The sequence below is a fragment of the Benincasa hispida genome, chromosome 3, assembly GCF_009727055.1.
Source record: "Benincasa hispida cultivar B227 chromosome 3, ASM972705v1, whole genome shotgun sequence".
In the NCBI taxonomy this organism is placed as follows: domain Eukaryota; kingdom Viridiplantae; phylum Streptophyta; class Magnoliopsida; order Cucurbitales; family Cucurbitaceae; genus Benincasa; species Benincasa hispida.
Genome location: NC_052351.1, coordinates 9,999,784 through 10,016,017, shown reverse-complemented (window position 1 = coordinate 10,016,017; position 16,234 = coordinate 9,999,784). Strand labels below are relative to the sequence as shown.

Sequence of the window (16,234 nt, the reverse complement as noted above, 5' to 3'; positions counted from 1 at the left end):
CATTACCTTCCTTATTCCCTAACATATTGTGTAGTACTATGTGATGTATGATTTAAAAATGTTAAAACATACCTAAAGGCTAAATTCCAAAAACACCCAAACATATATTTGGTGAATTAAAAACATGTGCACAATGTTTTCCTTTTTTTCCCCTTGTTATGTACATTGCAAAATTTTGCCATTGTTACATTTTTTTAGAGGCTTATCTAACAAGATAAAATACTTTGTTACTAATGGATCTATCTTGCAGTTAAAAGTAAAATACAGACCTAATCTATCAACCAACAAACCACTTCAATTCTTTTTGCTTTAAATTACCTATCAAAACAATCAACCAAAACCAATCATTCATATGAACAAGCTTTCTAAAAATGACTATACTCGCTTCACAAACTAACTGCCTATGCTTTGAAGATGAGCAAAATGGTATATTAACATTAGGAGGAAAGAATCAAAACCAAAAGATAACGCTATCTGCCATCCAACATTGTTACTGTTACATCATTCGACGATACAATGTCGTGGCCTTCTGTAAACAAGTCTGTATCGATCGAGGCTCTCGTTGAAGTATAGGTAGGTTGTCTTGGCTGTGGTAAAGATGTGGATTCACTCTCCAGCATTAGCACCAAGGATTGCAATGTTGGTCTATATGCTGGAGAGTCTTGAACACACAACATTGCCACATGTATGCATTTCAATACTTCATTCTCGGGGGATGAATCGCTGATAGACGGGTCGAGAAGTTCAATCGCTCTTCCTTCATTCCAAAGTTTCCAAGCCTGAAAAATGTTTTCATTTTTAGTCTATGATTAACGACACCCCAACTTGTAGATTCAAGTTTCCAGCAGATGGTAGAAGAGAAGAACTTACATAACTAATAAGTGTTAAGTATTCAGTTGAGCGAAAGCTAGTGTTCCTCCGACCACATATTAATTCCAATAATAATACACCAAAACTATATACATCTGATTTCACTGAAAATAAACCTTCCATTGCATACTCCGGAGCCATGTAACCACTGCATTTACAGATAATGATTCAAGAATTAGATTTATTAGGTCACTTAAATTAAAGATGCTGCATAAGTAAGTTATTAGTACTCACTATGTGCCAACAACTCGAATTGTATTCGTCGCCTCGTTTTGGTTTCCACCAAATATTCTAGCCATTCCAAAGTCTGATATCTTTGGATTCATGTCTTCATCTAGCAAAATGTTGCTAGCTTTCAAATCTCTATGAATAATAAGAAGTCTCGAGTCTCGATGAAGGTACAGTAACCCTCGTGCGACTCCCTCCATGATTGACAACCGTTTTTTCCAATCTAGTAGTGCCTTCTTGTTTGGATCTGCACCATTAGCACCAATCGTTAAAGAATTAAACCCAAATCCTAACATTCATGCTTACAACTTTCAGTTTCTTAATAGAAAAGCCAGAGTAGATACCAAAAAGAAACCAATCCAAGCTTTTGTTTGGCATATATTCATAAAGCAGCATCTTATCCTCTCCTTGAATGCAGTATCCCAACAGTCTGACGAGATTTCGATGCTGTAACTTTCCTATTAGTATAATCTCATTCTTAAACTCTTCTAAACCTTGGCCAGACCGGACTGAAAGCCTCTTGACAGCAATTTCTTGTCCACATGGAAGCTTTCCCTGGCAAAAGAAAGAGAAAGAGAAGACTTGTTATTAACACCAAATGAGCTTATTTTCCTTGCTTTGCAGCAGAAGTGCTTGGAAGACTTGGTTACCTTGTACACAGGGCCAAAGCCTCCCTGGCCAAGCTTGTTTTCCTCAGAAAAGTTATCAGTAGCCACAGCTATACAGTTGAAACTGAACATTGGCAAATCTGGTCCACTCAATTGTTCACCTTCTATGCCTAATTCGTATGGCCCTGAAAGCTCTGCTGAAAGTTCTTTGCTCTTACTCAGGTCAAACATTGATAATTCAGTTTTGTTCTGAGGTTGACTGGAAGAAGCATCTGGTGAACCTGAAATTGCAAGAATTGTAAGATAATGAAATTTAGCATGGGAATGGTTATAATTTTCTAAGCCAAGAGAGAACTAAAACTAAATATCATCCAAACCTTTCATTTTGCCTCCGAATTTCCAAAGCAGAAATGCTAATATGGCTATGGCAGCTGCTCCTCCTAAACATATCAATATTATCACACCGGTTGATAATTTGCTCTCGCTATCTACAGATACTAAGAGTAGAAAATGTCAAGTGTTAAACATTTCCAAACAACATGAACAACATCAAAATATAGCTGATTTCTTCAGAAGGCTCTCTTTCAATTCTCATAGAATTTAAAGTGGATTTACTTCTTGTTAATGATATTGAAGGATATCCCATCAAAGTATTAATGGGGGAAGGTCATAAAGACAGCATGTGTACTTTTGGGGGGCAAGAACAAGAAAGAGAAAAAACCAATTCCAAACAACATCCATTAAATTCTGGTATTGCATAAACTGGACAGAAGAGAGAAGGAATTACAAAGTTTTGAAAGCTTACTCAAATCAGAATGAGCGAGACGAAGGTGCAAAGTATTCCCAGCACCATCAAATTTCTGAATATCTTTTAAAGGTGCATCCCAAGTAGCACACCCAATTCCAGGAGCATCTGAATATGCAACACATGAAGAACGGTTCGAACATACATCTCTACACGATTCCACCACAAATATTCCAGTTATGAAATCGGGCAATTTCACAAATAGTACGTCCACAAACCCATCTTGTTCACCATCTTCAATGGTTCCATTTGAATTACTGTTCATTCTCTGCTCAAGCAATGGAGTCTTCCTCTGACACCCATCTGACCAAGACCCTTTGTCCCATCTTGCTTTGTTTTTGGGTATAAACCCTTGAGGGCAGCTACACTTAGGACGACTCGTTTCAGAACAAAGCCCAAAATCCCCACAAAAATTATAGAAATCGCAATCGTTAGAAGGCAGTAAACGAATTGTTTCCCATTTGAGGGTTTCTTCATTCAATCGTTGCTGTGCTTCTTTACCATCCCACTTGATTTGAAATTTCAGCTTATCGGAATCATTCAGTGCATCAAAAGTTACACTTACGTTATTTCCAGGGGTAATCTTGAAACCGTACAACGGCGTAGAACGCATGGTTGGAATCCCAGAAAAAATCTGGTTATCCCAGTGGCCGCTTCTCCACAATCGATCATTCCCATTCCAAATGATAATCTGTACAGCACCACGAGGATCCACACCCAGACAGTAATTTCCGACGGCCGGATCTGTCTCTGATTTCCACGACATAAACATTCGTTTCTCACCCATTTCTCTGTTCACTCTCACCACCATATTCGGAAGAAATGTGTCTGTGGGATGTTCGAAGCTACTCCAATGAACTTTCGACGAGTCTTCTCCGCTAGAAAGAACCAATTCTCCATTGTTATGAAGAGTTAAGTTTCTGGGATCCAACGCATTCGCTGTGATGTTGCTTGTCCAAACAGAGACGTTGTTGCCGTCCAGAACGACCAAGTTCCCGTCATCTCCGATCATCAAAACCCCATCTCTATTACGAAGTGGCCTATCTCTATTCGCAACCCAAATAACAGAGTGTTCTTTGATCTTGTGATACCATATTCCGACGTATCGTGATGAAGAATTTATGGGGCTGAAGAATCCCAGTTCGTAGGATTCATTCAGGGATATGAGGGTTTCGTTAGTGTCGTCTCTTAAACCTCTACCTCTTGTAATTGTATCTGCAGCGTCGCAAAACAGAGGGGAAAAACAGAGGAAGATTGAAATGAGGAAGAATTGAAGAAACCCAACAACCTTTCTGCAGTTACTACCCATATCGAGATGTCTCTAAACAGAAATACTGGCTGGTCGGAGGAGATGATGAAGAAGAGGAAGAAGAAGAAACAAACAAGTTAACATATAAAAATCAAAGAAAAAACCTTCAATGGCGGCGTATTGCTAATATTCTCTGACTTGAGAGAAAAGGGTTTGATACAAACAACCAATACAAAGCCTTTTAGGTGAAGATTAGTATTCGTTTTAGCACAATTGGAGAAGTTTCAATGAAATGTTTGGCGCAAGACCACTAAGAATTGCAGTCAGACTCATCACATTTTTAATATTTAAATTTACATTACACAATGGTCAGGAGGTGAGATGTTTAAATTTGAATTTTTATTTTTTTTCCTGTTTTTACCCCTAACATTTGTATGGTCAACTTTGAGCTTAGAGTTTTTTTTTTTTTAAGGAAGAAAGGTCATTCTTTTTTTAAAAAAAATTTGTTGAGTTTAATTCAACTTTATTACCTTCCACTATAAAAATTTTAAAATCAATCTTTGACATTAGATATTCAAATCTTATAATCAACGTAAAATTAAGAAAGTATTATATATATATTATATATATATATATATATATATATACACGCACAGTGCTCCACCAACACAAATTACAGTAAGATAATGGTGGGATTAAGTTCACTCATAAATTCCTAACCCATAATGTCCAATACGAGACAGTGATTTAAAATATTTAATTGCCTTGTGGACAGAGTTTTGGATGCAAAGGCTGCAAAATGCTAGTGGTAGGGTACTAGGGTTAGGTTGGTCATTTGGTTCAAATCATCTCTTAATTGGTCTTTGATTTTTCAACCTGCTTTTTGGGAAATTGAATATCAATTCATGGTATAGGGTAAAACCCCACATTTAAAAAGAAAAAAATAATAATAATATTGATATCAAAATCGAGGGCGCAATAGTATATATATATATATATAAATATTCTCATAATATCATTTCAAGGATGAAATTATTGGATGGATGCAATTGTTACTTCATTTTAATTTTAGAAACATATATGGATATATTAAAATTTAAAAATGACCCAACATCCATCATCAATGGAATAAAATAAGATAGGAAAAAAAATACTTGTTTGGTTACTAGATTTTTTTTTATCTACTTTTCATTTAGTCCATTTACATTTTTCTTTAAATTTTGAGTGTGATTCCAATTTAATCTTGAATTTCATAATATTATAATTGAAGTATGAATTACTTTCAATTTGTCTCTTCAATTTCAAGATTAGTATTTAGTAAAAAATCAAGGTTAATATTGTAAATCTTGAAACTTAAGAACTAAATTGAAAGAAAACTCAAACTTTTTTAGATAAAATTGTAATGTTTTGAAATTTATAAACTAAATTCGAACAAATTTAAAATTTAGGCCTCGTTTGTTAAACGTGTTGTTTTCTTGTTTTTGTTCTTGAAAATTAGGCATATGTGCACTACTTACACCTCAAAATGTATTCCTTTGTTATCTACTTTTCATCAATGTTTTAAAAAATTAAGTTAAATTTTAAAAACTAAAAAAAGTAGCTTTCAAAAAAATGTTTTATTTGGTTGAGAAATCAAATATTATACTTAAAGAATATGCAAATCATGATAAGAAAGGTAGATGATAAAGGTTTAATATTTAAAAACAAAAACAAAATATTTATCAACAAAATCTTAATAACTAAAAATGTAATATTTTGAAGGTTAGAGATGAAACAAAAACTGTAATCGAACTTCTGGGACCAAAAACTTATTTGTTGTAATAACATATTGGTACATTAGGCTTCTAGAATCAACCATTCAACTTTTGTTCCCCTGTTTATTGTTTTTTTTTTTTTTTTTTCTTTTTGTCTTTTAATATTTTACTAACATGATTAAAAAGAAAAAGCTTTTTATATTAATTTGAAATCAACGTCAATAAACTCCAAAAATAAACAGAAGAAACCTCGGGTCAGAAGAAAACACGCACGTGGAAAATTAGTTGAAAATATAATTTTTTTTAAAATAAAAATTAGAAGAAAGAAAGAAAAGAATGAAAAAGGTAAGAACGGAAACAAGAAGCGGGGAAAGAGGAGCCAACTCTGACCGTCCTAGTTGGACTGTTGTGGCTGGCGTCGAATTTAGCCACGCGGGGCCCACAAACACAGAATAATGGGGCCCACAGTAGTTGGTATTTTGCTATTTCTTTACTATTATTATTATTTTTTTTTTGAAACCGATATTTTTTTACTATTAATTATTCCTTACTTTTTTGTCTGTTTGATTACCCTCGCTTACCTTCTCAATCACCATTATTAACAACTCCATGTATTAAAACATTTTCTTAATTCCTTTTCCCCAAAAAATAAAATAAAATCTTATTTTCCACTTTTTTTTATTAAAACAACTCCAATTGATAGCAATAACATAACAAAATTATATCTTTTTCATGGGCACACCTGTTATCAATAATTATAAAGTTAATCTTGAAGGTGTAGGGTTGTAATGTGATAAGATTCCAACATAACAGTACAAAACCAATCAATTGTGTTTGATTATTATTTAGGTCAAGGTTTTTAAATACTGTTCTTGTCTTTACATTAATCCAGAAAAATGGAAAATAATATTAATAAGGATTTCAAAAAGGTCAGTATAAGGGTCTGAACTCGTGTAATTAATCGACTATTTTTTTAGATTAAAATACAATAAAACATAGTTGCACGGATGGGGATCATACCTTCAATCTCGAATGAAGAAGATAGATCTATTAGCATAATTACTTTATATCTATATTGAATAGATAAACCCTAAGATCATTTATGTCAAATTGTCAAGAATAAATAACATACTGGATTCCATCGAGAAACTGATAATAGCTTCAAGATAATGATAGATGACTATGATTTTTCTCAACCAAAACTCTGAATGTCCTTATTGAGATCTCTCTCTAGATAGGATTTAAGAAAGACTGAATGCTTATTGTTTTGGTATATTGGGGACCATAACCCGAATATCTCTTTATATACTAGTTCAATTAAGGTTCCCATTAAACCCTAACTAACTAGGTATAGGCTTCTACCCATTAAGTTCATATTGAATTAGGAATCTAGGATCTTAATTAATTAGATCACATAATAGGATCCAATCCGTGATAAAATATTAATCCACATACATAGCTCATACTTTAATTATACCTATCATTATTTAAATATGTCTAACAATCTCCCACTTGAACTATGTTTGTGTATCTAATGTAATTAAATCACATAAACCTTAAGCGCACATAAACAGGTTATTTCAATAATAGAATTCCCCTTTAGCTCAATCTGGTCAATCTCCTGTATTAGCACGAAATCAAGGCGGCTTTTGTCATTACTCTTAAAACTAAACCTTCCTTGATCACCAATTCCAATACATTCAATGACATATATCAAGTATGGATGGATAGCGCATGAAAAATATATGCAAAGTGATCTAGATTATGCATGTTTCCAACTGGTCCAAATTCCTTAGTGAGATCATTCTTAAAAACTTTATGCTAAACTACATGCATGATAAACAAATTCAAATAATAAAATATAAACCATCAACTTTAGTCTATATAGAAAATAAACAAAATAAGGTCAAAGAACATTCTCAATAACAAACTTTCACTAAATCATAAAATCAATAAAGTAACTAACACCCATGTGAGTAACATGCTTATGAAAAACTTTAGGTGGTAAACCTTTAGTCAATGGATCTGCCACCATAGAGTTTATTCCTACATGTTCTATAAAAAAATTTGACCATTCTGAACTATTTCTTTAACAACAAAAAACTTCACGTGTACATGTTTTGAATTCGTATTGCTTCTGTTATTGTTGGAATACATCATTGTCGACTTATTGTCATAAAATAATTTTAGTGGTCTTTCTATGTCAATCACTATCCACAGTCCAACGACAAAATTTCGCAACCATATTTCATGATTGGATGCCTCATAACATGCTATAAACTCCACAACCATGGTAGAAGAAGTCATAAGTATTTGTTTAACAATTTTCCAAGATACATCTCCTCCAGCCCGATAGAGTAAACATACATGCAGCGGAAGAAATCAGAATCAATAAGTACTCTAATCACACTTAATTTGAGTTTAAAAAGCTTGCAAGAAAACATTTTCATAGAAGAGGGGTTTTAGAATGTTATATCTTTGAGCAGTTCCTACTTTTCTTCATGAATTGAACCTTCAACTTGACAGTAGACCATCACAATGTTCTTCTCTACTATTCTCTAACTTGGATTGAGAGGTGGAATCTCAGATTGAGGTCAATTTGATGGAGAGTTTTTAGACAGAGTGGAGAATTTCATAAATTCAATTGCATCCCCTTTTTCCTACTTTGAAATTTAGAGTATTTATGAAGTATTATCATGCAAGCTCATTGACACATCAATGAACAATATGAAGTGGGCTAGGTGTTGGTTAGTGGATTAATCCAACAAAACTTGGACTATTCCACTAACTCACTTAATTTTCTTAATTTTCAATTTTGCTTTATTTAATTTTCTATTAAAATTAAATTTAATAAAAAATTCAACTCTCAAATTTGAATTTACAAAATTGAAAATGTTTTATTTAAACAATTAATTAAAAAACTTTAATTAATTATCTAATTAATAATTTAATATCAAATATTAAATTAATTAAACACCTAATACATATATGAATCTTATGCATGTTAATCAATATTTAAATATTTTAATCTCTCCTATTTACGTTTAATTTCGATAAAATAAACGTTTAATTATATTAAATATAACTTACCAAACCCTAAACTGAATTTGAACACTTCAAATTCAAAACCCTAATTTCGATTTTTGACATTTCAAATCTGCTCAATTCACTAATCTAATGAGTAATTTTACGAGTTAGTAAAAGGATCTTATGGGCCTACAGATCATGAGCTCCAATAATTTGAGACTAATTGGCTAAACTCTTTAGATCGAATTAATCAATATTCGTTAACTATCGAGACATACCACTATAGCTTGATAGTTGTACTCTCCTCACTGTAGATATACTTCTGTCCACTTTAACCATAATCAGTAAGTCGACCCTTCACAGGTAATTCGTATTTACAGTTAGGCCAAAATTACCATTTTACCCCTGTAAATACATCTTGCTCCTTAAGAACAATTGATTTATAGTCCAACTAATAAACCATTTCCTTTTCGGCCATGAAAGGGTGAGGCCCCTTTGTTCAAAACCAAGAGTCAGTACTTAACGGAACAACCTATCTGCTAATCCTAAATTGGTTAGGAGTGAATTCCATCTTACAGGACTATGTCCCCAACTATCTATCCAGTCTTATCTCCAAAATGGGAAGCTTATTGAGCAGTGTTTTGAACTACTCTCACCTATGCAGATCAAAGGATAATTCTGAATAAACAGGAGTTCATAATTAGCTCAGGATTAAGATCGAGTTACCCGAGGTCAACGAATTTGAAATAGTCAATTTTAACAGCAAACAGTCATTATAAAGAAAAGTGACTATTTCGTGGTCCAGTCTTATGAAAACATCCTTTGCATAGGATGCTCCACTCGCATGTCTCCATATGAATGATGTTGCATAGGTACCCAATCTCATCCATATATTTATAGACCATTTTGGCTATATACTAAAACTTGATCCACATTTATGTCTCTACATAAAGTTAAAGTATTCATATTATAGCCATCAATTCATTTATTGGATTTTTATAACATAATGCAATATCAATAACATTTTATTGAATGAACAACTCAATAATACTTTTATTGATAAATGGAATATGTTTCCAATATTTACGAAGTGCGAGTTTTAGGACATTTCCAACACAGTCAACATGAAGATATAGCCTGAAGTTGATCGCAAAATGTTGGCATCCAACATAATTGGAATCATAATACCCAATGATCTCCAAAACTTCTGATCTCTGATAAGTGAGCATATAATCTTTTATTCTCTGTAAATACCTCACAACCCGTTTAGTTGCTTTCCAATGATCCATCCCCAAGTTGCTCAAATATCTATCTAACACTCCAACTATGAACACAATATCTGGATGCGTACATACTTGAACATACATTAACTTCTAACAATCAATGCATAGGGAACCTTTTGCATCTTCTTAGTCTCGAGTGTGGTTTTGTGGCATTGCCTAAATGAAATTTGTTACCTTTAGCGATTGGGGTATCTCTTGGTACACAATCTTTCATGCTAAATCTACTAAAAAAAATTTCACTGTAGTTCTTAATACAGAAGAAGCATCACCAAGATTCTTCATCTCAAAATTCCTTTTGAGAAATCTCGTAGGGGGCATTTGGGGCAAGAAGCTGAATTCTTATACTCCTAGGTTATTATAGTTGGATTTTAATAGTTTGCGTTTGGGGTGTAGATTATTTTAGATTGGGTTATAATAGTATGTGTTTGAGGTGTAAACTATTTTAGTCTAAGAAAGAAATAGTAAACACTATAGCAAACAATAAAAAAAAATGATGAATGTAAATAGTAAAAACTATAGCAAATAGTAAATAATGTAGCAAATAAGGGTTTTGAAATAGTATTTATTAATAAGAGGCGATTATTATAATTTTATGATAATCTTGCCACAAATGCTCCTTTAGTCATGCAATAAACCTACATCATTATTTGCTATGAGTATGTCATCGACATATAACACCAAAAAGATTGATTTACTCCCACTAAACTTGTGATATATACAATTTTCCACTATATTCACCTCAAAATCAAAGGAGGTTATTACTTCATGGAATTTGTGATACCATTGACGAGAGACTTGCTTGAGACCATAGATGGATTTCTTCAATTTGCACACCATAGACTTTGAACTACCAGACACAAAGTTTTCTAGTTGCACAGTATAAATTGTCTCATCCCTATTCCCATTGAGAAACGCAATTTTTACATCTATCTGGCGTAGCTCTAAATCAAAGTGAGCTACCAGTGTCATGATTACCCTGAAAGAGCCTTTCGGTGAAATCAAAGAGAAAGTCTCTTCGTAATCAATGATTTTGTTTTGAGTAAAACTCTTTGCAACAAGACGAGCCTTATATCTTTCGATATTTCCATGCAAATCCGTTTTAGTTTTGAATATCCATTTAGAGCCTATGGGTTTCACGTCTGATGACAATTCGACAAGTTCCCATACATCATTATCTTTCATGGATTTCATTTCCTCTTCCATGGCATTTATCCACTTTTGAAAGTTAGAACTTTGTAGGGCTTGTTGGAAATTTATTGGATCATATTCCATTATACCTATATCATCACGATGTTCTTGAAGAAATACAATATAATTATATAGAATTGCGCTTCTTCTTTTTAATGGATCTTCTTAGTGGCACTTCTTGAAGTTGTTGAGTTTGAACTTCAGATTCAACAACGGGGATTTCAATGTTGTCTTGTTCTATAATTGGTTCAATAGTGAAGTCAGGAATAGGAGCCTGAACATCATTTTTAACCACATTAAGAAAAGAAACTAATTCCTCTTCAAAGACAACTTTCTTTGTGTTATCTTCCCCCAAACTCAACATCCTCAAGGAATCTAGCATTTTCCGTCTCAAACAATGATCTAGAACTGGGATCATAAAACTTGAAACCCTGAGAGCACTTAGAATACCCACAAAAATAGCAGCTAATAGTTTTGAGTCCAATTTTCTTTCGTTAGGCCTATAAGGCCTAGCCTCAGTTGGACAACTCCATATGTGAAGATGCCTAGTACTATGCTTCTTTGATGTCCACAACTCATAAAAGGGTTTTAGCTACCGTTTTACTAGGTTGCTATTAAGGATATATGTTGCAATCTTTAGTGTCTTCCCCCAGAGGGATTCTAGTATAAGAGAATGACTAATCATACTTCTTATCATATCCTTAAGTGTTCTATTTTGCCTTTCCGCCATAACATTCATGTTGGTTTGCCCCGACATAGTGTATTGTGAGACGACTCCACATTCTTTTAGGTATTTGGTAAATGGCCCTGGTAATTGTTCACCTGATCCATCATATCTACCGTAGTATTCACCTCCACGATCAGATTTGACAACCTTTTCTTTCCAAGTCGAAGTTCAACTTCAGCTTTGAAAAACTTGAAAACGTCCAAAAATTGAAACTTCTCATGAATTAATTATAGGTACACATATCTTGAATAGTCGTCCATGAACGTAATAAAGTATTGTCGTCCATCCCAAGAAGCCGTATGGAATGGACCACAGATATCTGTATGTATTAGTTCTAAGATGTCTGAGTATCTGTTGGCACCTAATTTTCTTATGTTTGTCTGTTTTCCCTTAATACATTCCACACAAATGTCAAAGTCACTTAAATCAAGGGAATCAAGAATTCCATCTGACACAAGTCTCTGAATTCTCTATTTAGAGATGTGACCTAAACACTTGTGTTATAATATAGCGGAATTCTTATTTTATTTACGCTTTGTATAACATGAATTAGATAACATGATCTTGTTAAATGAAGCAAAAAAATCAAGCATATATAGATTATCAATTAAAGAAGAGGCACCAATAAGCTTGGAATCTTGAAAAAGGCAAACTTTATTATTTTCAAAAAAAACAAGAAAAATCAAATTTGTCCAAACTAGAAATAGAAACTAAATTCTATCTAAACGACGGTACAACAAAAGTCTCATTCAAATCCAAATAACAACTAGTTTTTAAATGTAATCTAAAATTCCCAATAGCTTCAACTAAAACTGCTTTGTCATCGCCCACGTAGATGAATCTTTCAGCATCACTTGGCAGCCGACTCCATAAGTAACCCCACATTGATATACTTATATGAGTAGTAGTACCAAAATCTACTCACCTAGTATCTGTAGGTATAAAAGCTAAATTAACTTCAAAACAAACCAAAGTAAGAAAAAATTTGGTACACTACCATAAATTTCTAAATATTTTTTAAACTACCGCATTTCGCTAATTATTTTTGTAAATTACAATGTTAAAAAAAAAACTTTTTTAATAAAACTTTAAAAAACTAATTTGGAAAGAAATCAACTTTAAAAAACTAATTTTAAGAAGGAATTGAAAATTTGAGAGTCCAATTTATCTAACGTGCCTTTATTTAAAATGGAAAAAATCTTATAAATAAAAAAAATTCCAAAATATTTAAACATTATAGCAAAATATTCAAAAATATATTTAAAACTTTTTTTTATAAAATTTAAATATTTTTAAATNGCAAAATATTCAAAAATATATTTAAAACTTTTTTTTATAAAATTTAAATATTTTTAAATATTTTTTTATATTTAAAAAGACTCCTATATTTAATCTGAATGCGTTTTCCTCGGCATGAATTCTTTTCATGAAATCTTCTAAGGTCAATCTCTGAAAGGGATTACAAAAATAATAACAAATCTTATTACAACATATTTTAAAAGTATAAAGTGGTCCCGCTTACACCCATATTTTAAAGGAATTTTTTTTAAATATAAAAAATATTTAAAAACATTTACACTTCCAATATTTAAAAGTACAAAACACTATTGAATTTTTTTTGCTATAAAATATAAATGTGTCTAATTGCATGAAATCTAGTTATGAAGTGCAATTATTAATTTATTTGACTCCGAGGAAAAAAGAAAGGAAAAAAAACCAAGGTCATCACACGTTAAAAAGGACGCAAATTGCAACTTTTTTTAATTAATTTATTTAATTTTATCTAAATTAAAGTCATCGGTATGATGTTTGAATGTTTTTTTTTTAAAAGTTTTTTACTTAATTAAGTTTTTAGAAGTATTTCGAAGTAACGTCATGATAATGTTGAAAAGTTTTTTTTTATCCGAAAGCAATTTAAACCCTTCGAGAAAAATTTCTAAGAAATTTAAGGTGCATTTCACGTGTTTAATTTAAAAATGAGTCAATTTTAGGAAAAAAAAATGGAATATTTAACAACCACTCAAAATCTATTTTGAAATATATTTTAAATTATTTTGATAAAAAATGTTTAAATAAAAATATTTTTTTTTTTTAAAAAAACTTTCTTCTTAAATCAATTCAAACATATTCTTAATTTAAAATACAATTTGAATTACATCGCTTCCACATCAATAGTTAAATACATCTTTTAATAAAAAATTTATACAAAAGCATTTAAAAAACAATTGAAATTATAAAAATCAGATGGACCTTGTCTTATAAGTTATGACCATTTGAGTATTAAAAATTAAGCTTTTAAATCGTAGTTCCACCAATTGATTTTTTGTGATGTATTGTTTACTTTTTGAGTGTTTTCAAAATTTAATTCAAAACTTATTTAAAAAAAAAAAAGTTGTTATTGTTTTTACAATTTGACCAATAGTTCAAATGTTTACTTATTAGCGATAAAATCAAGGTAATAAATTTGTAACTTATAAGAAAACAACACAATTTTAAAAAACAAATACTTATCAAAGGAAGTCTAATTAGGCAATAGTTTCTTGTCTTTTTTTCTTTCTTTCTTTCTTTTTTTTTTTTTTTTTTTTTTTTTTTTGTGAAGAAAGCTTATAAACAAACATATGGTGGAAACAAAAAATATAACCATATGAGGGTCTAAATTTGAAATGGACAATATCATACTATCCTAGAGATATATAGAAGTCATTTGTCCCTAACAAATAATGTTAGAGCAATGCTAATGTTTGGAAAATATTTCATTTGAAAAAGACTTCACATGTGTGAGAATTGATGCGTAGATAATTTTTAAAGAAGGTCACAATGAGTAGTCTAAATTACATATGAAAATTGGGATTTTAATTTATACGTAATACATATTAGGGAAAAATGCACTTTTGGTCATTGAGATTTGAGGTTGATGTCTATTTAGTCCATGAAGTTTAAAAACAAGTGTTTTAGTCCTTAACGTTTGGAAAATGATTCTAAATGGTCCCTTCCTTAACTTTAACCTAATGGAATGTTGATTAGATCATTATGTGATGATGTGGATGTTGGGATTAGTGCCTTGAATCTCATGAGTCTCGTAGTTTGTAATTTGTAAATACAAATGATTTATTTAATAAAATAAGAAGTATTTTATTCGACAATTAGATTGCATTAACTCAATCCAATAAAATAAGATCTAATGTTGTTTAATGTAGCTTGAACAGTATGTGGTAGATATACAAGTGGATCATGTTTAAGTAATAACCTAAAAGGTTTGTAGTATGTGGATAAGGTTGGATGCCTTATCCTGGTGACACTGCGGATACGACCTGACATGCGAATGGGGGTTTCCTATACAAAGAGTTTGTATAAGACCGAACCACAAAATGTTTGATCTCTCTTTATAATACTATTGATTGAAGAGACTAACATTCCATAAGATAACCATAGGTAACTCGATCTCAATCCTGAGTGAATTATGGACTCCTATCTATAAAGCCAGTCTCTTGATTTGTATGGTTGAGAGTGGCCAATGTCGCCGACCCAATAAGTCTACTATTTTGGGGATTTGTCCAAGTAGACAAGAAGGAGTAGGGAATGTAGATGAGTTGCTCCCTTAAGTGTTGACTCCGAGAGCTGAACAAGAAGAGTTGCTCCCCATAGGTAACTCGTTGCAACGTTGCAACTGTAATTTAAACATATGCTTTCCAAATTAGGTAAGAGAGAGAGAAGAGTTAGGCTGTCTTAGAGAGTATGTTGCTCAATTTTGGCCATTCCAGGTCAAAACTCATGAGATTTCCTTTGATTTTGAGTTGTATTTATAAATCTTGGCATTGTGAGTCGGATTCGATGAATGATTAAAGGCCATGATGTCGGTTTTTTAGGTTTGTAGGGATCTTTTTGAATTCTTTGAGATTTCTTGTGGATTTTTTATTGGATATTTTTGTTTCTTTATGATTTTTATTTTTTGAATTAACTTCTAGTACAAGCATACAGGACTGATGAACTGACGACTCGATTTCTTGTATGTTTGTCTTTGCTATATGTGTTTTTTATATCCGTAATTGCATTGAAAACATGCTTAATTCAATAGCAATAGGCTTTAGTTTGATTTATGACATAATATCTAGGCTATCTAAGATCACCTAATTGATAACAAAACCTAAAGATTGAAAATGCATTAGGATAGAATTGGTCATTCCTGCTTAACGTCTTAATCAATCTAAGAACGTAATGCAATTAGCTAAGTAAATTGTCTTTGTAATGAGTTTAGTTAATTTACGGATTAACGACATGTTGATTCTCATTAGGAAGTTTGCATGGGTTGTCCCTACATTCAATTAGGCTTAAGAAATAGTTAATTTAAGCATGTTTTCATAATTAATCGATGATTAGATTCATAGAAAACCCTACGATCTCTAAACTAGTGAAGGTAATCTTGTGCTCGATCTCTCTCTTTATCAATCTATCTTACTTTTCTACATTTTAATTTCCGCATTTAGTTTTTTTGTCA

The 16,234-nt window shown here is 31.8% G+C and overlaps 1 protein-coding gene across 2 annotated transcripts; it reads right to left on the bottom strand.

The window, feature by feature from the left end:
* Nucleotides 1–207: 207 nt before the first annotated feature.
* Nucleotides 208–4,103, bottom strand: LOC120073851 (G-type lectin S-receptor-like serine/threonine-protein kinase B120). Of its 2 annotated transcripts, none has more exons than XM_039026735.1 (7): nucleotides 2,512–4,103; nucleotides 2,084–2,194; nucleotides 1,749–1,987; nucleotides 1,443–1,653; nucleotides 1,105–1,345; nucleotides 871–1,018; nucleotides 208–779 (listed from the first exon to the last, which is right to left on the bottom strand). In XM_039026735.1, the coding sequence occupies exons 1-7, from the start codon at nucleotides 3,818–3,820 to the stop codon at nucleotides 471–473; spliced, it is 2,568 nt and encodes an 855-aa protein (XP_038882663.1). In that variant the 5' UTR covers nucleotides 3,821–4,103; the 3' UTR covers nucleotides 208–470. The 2 variants fall into 2 exon arrangements, with proteins under 2 accessions (XP_038882663.1, XP_038882662.1); XM_039026734.1 differs by having other exon boundaries at nucleotides 2,084–2,203; nucleotides 2,512–4,101.
* Nucleotides 4,104–16,234: the final 12,131 nt, after the last annotated feature.

Excerpts from the sequence above, each read along its gene's own strand:
- LOC120073851 (XM_039026734.1), bottom strand. The coding sequence starts at position 3,820 with ATGGGTAGTAACTGCAGAAAGGTTGTTGGGTTTCTTCAATTCTTCCTC. Across the intron at positions 2,204-2,511 it reads TCTCGCTCATTCTGATTTGA|TATCTGTAGATAGCGAGAGC; the intron begins GTAAGCTTTCAA and ends TTCTACTCTTAG. Across the intron at positions 1,346-1,442 it reads CTTGGATTGGTTTCTTTTTG|ATCCAAACAAGAAGGCACTA; the intron begins GTATCTACTCTG and ends CTAATGGTGCAG.